General features: G+C 34.0%; 1 protein-coding gene across 1 annotated transcript; it reads left to right on the top strand.

The window, feature by feature from the left end:
* Positions 1-96: 96 nt before the first annotated feature.
* EAH_00060990 (protein phosphatase 2C, putative) lies at positions 97-6,459 on the top strand (the record flags this gene model as incomplete). The annotated part of the gene is made up of 10 exons (XM_013393388.1): positions 97-756; positions 1,466-1,586; positions 2,105-2,209; positions 3,126-3,194; positions 3,454-3,635; positions 3,956-4,067; positions 4,738-4,802; positions 5,281-5,434; positions 5,885-5,970; positions 6,391-6,459. 10 exons carry the CDS (start codon positions 97-99, stop codon positions 6,457-6,459), a joined length of 1,623 nt encoding a protein of 540 aa, XP_013248842.1.
* Positions 6,460-6,566: the final 107 nt, after the last annotated feature.

The raw sequence follows: 6,566 nt of genomic DNA, 5'->3' as shown, positions 1-6,566 counted from the left end.
GGCCAGCAGCAGCGGCAGGGCCAGCAGCAGCAGCAGCAGCAGCAGCAGGGCCAGCAGCAGCGGCGGCGGATTCAGCAGCAGCAAGCCGAACATACAATGGCTATTAACTTGGGTCCTTCGTTGCGGAAGAGGTGCAGCCCTTGTGTGGCGGTGCTGCTGCTAAGTGCGTTTCTTACATTTGCGCTTGTAGAAGCAACGGATGATAATCATGATTGGTTGTCTTTCACAGTTTTGAAAGGCTTCTTCACAAGTAAAAATGGAGCGCAAGCAGAAGATGATAAGCAGCGGAGGGATGGGGAAGGAGGTGTCTCTACACCCCAAGTACCTTCTGAGATTAGCAGTGGAATAGATGAGGGGCATGTCTTTGCCGGAATGTCTTTAAACACATCGACAAACTCAACGCATGCAGAAGCTGATTATTCAGCAGAAGAGAGAGGGCATGCAGCATCAACAGCAGTTGCAGGAGAAGAGAAAGAAGCAGATTCAGAAGCAGCAGCAGCGGCAGAGAAAGAAGCAGCAGGAGCAGCAACAGCAGGAGCAGCAGCAGCAGCAGCAGCAGGAGCAGCAGCAGCAGCAGCAGCAGCAGCACGGGGTTCTGATGAAGCAACTCGCCCCGACGCTGCAGTCTTTGCTAGAGCGCGAGCTTTATCTGCTCCCTTTGTACGACACTACTTTAAAAAGGTAGTTATTCTATGGGAGTGGTATACAAAGACAGCAGGAGCAACAATGAATGGAAAGCGAAGACAAGACGAAGATGTAAGAAAGATGCCTGCTGCTTGCTTGCAGCAGCAGCAGCAGCAGCAGCATCAGCAGCAGCAGCAGCAGCAACGCAACAAAACCCACTATATAAACAAAGATATAAACATATACTTGAATAAAATATTCAGCATAAATAAATAAATAACAAAAAATAAATTAAAACTACAGGCAGACCGTAGAAGAACGCATGCATGCAATTGATAAACCCTATGCCATTGTTTCTGCTGTATGTGGAGCTCCAGTCTTATCTGCTATTTGTTTATTTTGTTTTAAAATGATATTCTTTGTTTTTCCTTCTTCTCTTGTTGCGTCTCTCTCTAACCGACAGTACTGTGTCTCTCGCTGGTTGCCCTGTTATTCATCTTGTGTTGCTGCTATCATTAATAATATTAATAATAATAATAATAATAGTAAATTTTATTCTACAGTTGTTGCTCTCCCTAGTGCTGTTATTCTTGTTCTTGTATGTTTGTAGGCTTTGCTAGTGCATGCATTGAAAACCCCTATTATTCTCATTATTATGATGATCGCTATTAATACTTTTATTTTCATTATTATTATTACCTTTGTTTATTATTATTATTACTATTAATATGAGTGCTATTACTATTATTATTACTATTATTATTATTACTATTATTATTATTATTATTATTATTATTACTATTATTATTACTATTATTATTATTATTATTATTGTTTGCAGGCTTTGCTGGTGCATGCACCATCTCACTGGCTGGCGAATGTTCGGTTTAAGGCTGTCTTCGATGGTCACGGGGGTTCGACGGTGTCTCGAACGTGTGTAGCTCAGTTTTGCAATTTCTTTGGTAAGAGGAGTAAAGAAGAAAGAAAAGAGATAAAGAAAGAATATTAGTTTTGAGTCTTTTTGTGAAGGAATTATGCTATAAAGGGTTTAGGGTTTAGGGTTTAGGGTTTTAGGGTTTTAGGGTTAGTCTGGGAAATAAAAAAGGTTTCACCTTTTCTGCTTATTCTCGTTCAGTAGAAGTAATTATAGGGAGTGTAATGATAGATATAATAATTGATATAATAAGAATGTTATAAATATAATAATACTAATAACAGTCACTATAGAAATCATACTGAGAGTACGTTCGTAACGGTAGTAATAATAATAATAGCAATACTAATCATAGTACAGCAACATACTAAAAACAGCAATAATAATAATAATACTAATGGCAATAACAATAGTAGTAGTAACAATAATAATAATAGATGATATGAATAATGATAATGACAGCAATAACAACAGTAAAGAAAGAGAAAAGTAATAAATATGTTCAGAGGGAGCAACAAGATTTGCATGCAAGTGTGCTGCGGTTAGGTAATATGGCTGACTTATCCCCGGAGACATTTAAAAGAACATCTTTACTTCTTGATGCAGCAATTCAAGCAGATCCTGTACGCCACGAAAGAGGAGGCAGCACAGGTTAGGAAAAGAAATTAATTAATTAATTAATTATTCAATATATAAAGCTGTTAGTAGTTTATTTTGTTTTCGTTTTTTGTTTTAAGTATTGATTCTCCACGGCTTCCTCTGCTGGGGAAGGAAAGGGATTTATACCCATTGAATAAAATGATATATATATAATATATATATGTATATGTATGTGTACATATATATGTTTTTTTCTATGCATATTACTGTGCGTTACTTTGTTCATCTACATATATATATATATATATATTATATAAGTATGTATACATATATATATATATATGTATATATTTGCGGCTATGTGGTACTTGAGTGTATATGAAGTGCTATTATTTATATTTTTATAGTGTTATTTATTAGTGCGTTATTATTATTTTACTATTTCTTTTTTACTGTATATTATTTGTTCTTAGGATATGATTTTTTTCTTCATAAATATAATGTGCTTCTCTAAGTTGTAATATGTTGTTTCTTGACGGGGTATTTGTCAACATTTTATTTTATTATTAAGAAATAATTGAATGACCTCTTAGAAATAATAATTACGATTTTTTATGTTGTATGTTTTGTAGGCATTTTGTTATGCTACTAAAATGCTTGTTATTATTTCTTAATAGGTTATTTCACTATTTCTTAGTACAATAAAAATAGAATGTGTCGTTGTTTCCTATTAGTTTATTTTATTGTTTCTTAATATAATATGAATATTATGTATTATTATTTCTTAAAATATTATTTCTTGCAAGACTGTGTTCTTATGTCTATTATTTCCTTCTATAATATTATATTGTTATTTTCCTAAGAAATACCCTTATTATCTGATTATGATAGCACCAAATCAAGAGGTAACAGTACATGCATATATATATATATATTATTATATTTTGTTTGTTTGTTCGTTTGTTAGGATTGGTGGTGGCAATTGAACGCCCTGACGAGCACACGCCCAGGTTTAAAATTCACGTTTCTAATGTTGGTAGGTTCAAAAGGAGGATTACTTGATTTAAAGTTGCATTGCATGCGCTATAAAACAGAAGAAATCAGGAAATAATTATAATATTAATTAATTTAAATACTATTGAAGGGTTTATTTCCTCAATTGGAATTAAATAACCATCGTTTCTTGCGTTTGTTCTTCACACATCCATGCCTCTGTCGCACATGGCTTGTTAGTACGTTTCTCTTGTTTTATAGCGCTTGCTTGTCTAATGTTTTAATGTTTTTGATTTATTTAGGAGATTCTCGCGCATTTATTCTCCATAGAAACGGAGACTATACAATTATGTCGAGAGATCACAAGCCCAATGACCCGCAGGAAGTTGCACGAATTAACCGTGCAGGCGGCTTTGTCTCGCGAACACGAAAGGTGTTTCGTGTGGACGGCACTTTGTCTGTTTCAAGAGCATTCGGTGATATTGTGAGTTTAAAACAAATAATCCACTGTCTTCAGCATGCAAGAAAACCCTATGTTTATACTACAAATGCATAAAACGAACACGAACTTAAGAACTGAAGCGGCGGCAGGGAAGCAGATTCAATAGGAAAATGCAGAATATTGCCAATGCGTATACCAAATGGTGCATGCACGTATGGGTTTTCTCTATGTAGAAGTTGTAAAATAGCAGCAGCAGGGGGAAGGCTGAGGTTTCTGTTCATGTTTTTGTCAAGGAAGAAGAAAGGTGAATGTGTTTGCAATTCATTCTTTATGGGGCTGCATGCGTGCATGCGTGCATGCAGCGTATGAAGGCAAATCCTTCGCTGCCACCTACTGAACAGAAAGTCGTAGCAATTCCTGATGTACGCACATTTGAGGCGTATGAAGGCGATTATATTTTCATGGCTTGCGACGGTAAATAATCTTAATCTTGAATTAAACTTAAACATATTGCTCTGCATGGGTGTTCTTCTTTGTTTGTTTATTGTTTTTCTTTGTCTGTTTAGCTCTGTCTGTTTGTTATATATTTCTTTGTCTGTGTATCTGTCTGTTTGTCTATCTCTGTATGCTTGTTAAATATCTTTGTTTGTTTGTCTATCTTTTTGTTTCTTTATCTCCGTATGTTTGTTTATCTCCTTCCATCTGTTTGTTTATGTGCGTCTGCCTCTGTCTTTCCTTCTCCATTTATTTGTTTTTCTCTGTCCTCGCCTGTCTCATTGCATTTCTTTTTCTCTCCTTCTTCCTTTTGCTTGTATGATGCTCTATACGCTGTAGAATCTTTTTGTGTCTTTTTCCTGCTTTCTTTTGAACGTATTCGTTAGCGAGGTTTTGTTATGCATATCTATTTGTTACAAATATATCTCCTATATATATATATATATATATATCGACATAATACATATATATATACAATATATATATATATATATATATATATTGTGTATAATAACATATTTGGGTTTGTTGTTTTGCCGATAATTATGTTAATATGAATGTTTGTTATGTTTAGAGTACATGTAAGGTAAATTTAGGTATTATGTTTAAAATATATTTATTGAAGATTTTCGTGTTTTGTTTGTCTTAGGAATGTTTGAAGCGCCCGGCATGAGTTGGGATTATGTGGCGAATCTTTTGCAGCGGGAATTGCAGGTGAATATTATTTTTATTGTTTTACCTCCTCTTTGTTCTTTTTTATTTTAACGCATTTAAAGAAAAAGAATTACATTTGTTTGTCTCCTACCCTGTGCGATTGGCTGATGCTTCCTCGCGGATTCAAATACCTGCAAATGCGCTGCAGTGCAATAAATAAATAAATAAATAAATAAATAAATAAATAAATAAATTATATAGATGTCTGTGTATCCATCCATCCATCTATCCATCTTTTATGTAGGCAAAATGCAATATACAACGCATATATATATATATATATATATATATATGTATGAATATAAGCATATATATGTGTATATTTATATATTCGTTTTAACACTAAAGTGCAAGTATTGTCAATATGTAAAATATATACATGTATATATAATATACATTATATATATGTATATATATATATATATGTATATATATATATATATATGTATATATACGTTATGTTGTGCTGTGTTTATAGAACACGAACGACAACCTAGTAGAGACAACATTTCGTATGTTGAACACTGCATATTTGTTGGGGTCCGAAGACAATATTTCAATTGTATTGACAAAGTTAATGAGCAGAAAAAGGAGCAGCAATATCACCAAAAGATTCACCTACGATTTCTCAGGTATCTTATACCCAAATGCACATATGCCCCTACTGTTGGCTATTATTATTAATATATATATATATATTTTTAAACCAACAGTATAAATATATATTATATATTTCTCAGTGGCAGATTATATTACTGTTTGTATTATTAAACATATATAATAAATGTGTATAGTTGTGTATATAACGTGTGCATCCACTATTATGACACTGAGTAATTATACTGTTTATTTAATATACAGCGCATAATATATATTAATAATATCTTGATGCCTTTGTGAAGGCATTTCATTAGCATAGGCTGCGTATAGTTTATCTATGTTTGTGCGTTTGTTGTGGATGTATTATTTTACTTTGTTTTCTTTGTTTTTATATTTAAGTGAATGCGTTGCAGCGGCTTCTTTTCTGCATGCAATTGCTGCATTTTAATTGAATTCTTTTTTATCGTTTTTGTTTGCTTCAGGTCGAAGAGAATTCGTAGAACAGCAACTGCTGTCAGCTCCAAATGTATACAGAAGCGGCACTTATCACACATCTGCAGGACCAGTGGTCACGTTGTTTTAGGGTTTTTATAAATGGTTTTTATTAAGGCTATTAGAACATTGCCAATATAAAAAAGAATTCTTTGTTGGCGTTCTGTTCTATTTCTTTTTCGTCTTTTCGTTTTAATTTTGAAGACGGAATTAAGAGGGCTTTTGCTCTTGCTAATGCATGTGTCTGTAGCTCTCTTCGTTTTATGAATGCATCTGACTCTGTATGGACTGCCTCTCTTCTTTTTCTCCTCTTTAGTTCTTCTTCTGCTTTTTATGCTTATTCTAATTACTTGCCCTTCTTTTGGATGCACGTGAGTCTGCAACAACAATTATTACAACAATTGTAATCTTAGTGGACATATGTATGATGGATTTATCTTGAGGTGTATGCGCAGCATAGGGGTCTTTTGCGTTTGTTTTGTTTTTATTTTGCCAGTGGTCTGCATCACTACAACAACTCCAGCAAAGCCGACTGGTTGTCTGTGTGGCAGTGCTTTTCATTTAAGCAATATCTTCCTTCTTTCTTGTTTTTCTTGCGCTTCGTTCGCCCTTTCTTTTTCTTTTCCTTTGGATACGCCAAAGGAACTCCTTCACTCAATTGTTTTTCGCCCT

Source organism: Eimeria acervulina, genomic scaffold (genome assembly GCF_000499425.1).
Source record: "Eimeria acervulina Houghton genomic scaffold, Eah_scaff1554, whole genome shotgun sequence".
Lineage (NCBI taxonomy): Eukaryota > Apicomplexa > Conoidasida > Eucoccidiorida > Eimeriidae > Eimeria > Eimeria acervulina.
The sequence above is the reverse complement of the archived record's forward strand: the minus strand, read 5'-3'. Positions and strand labels throughout refer to the sequence as shown.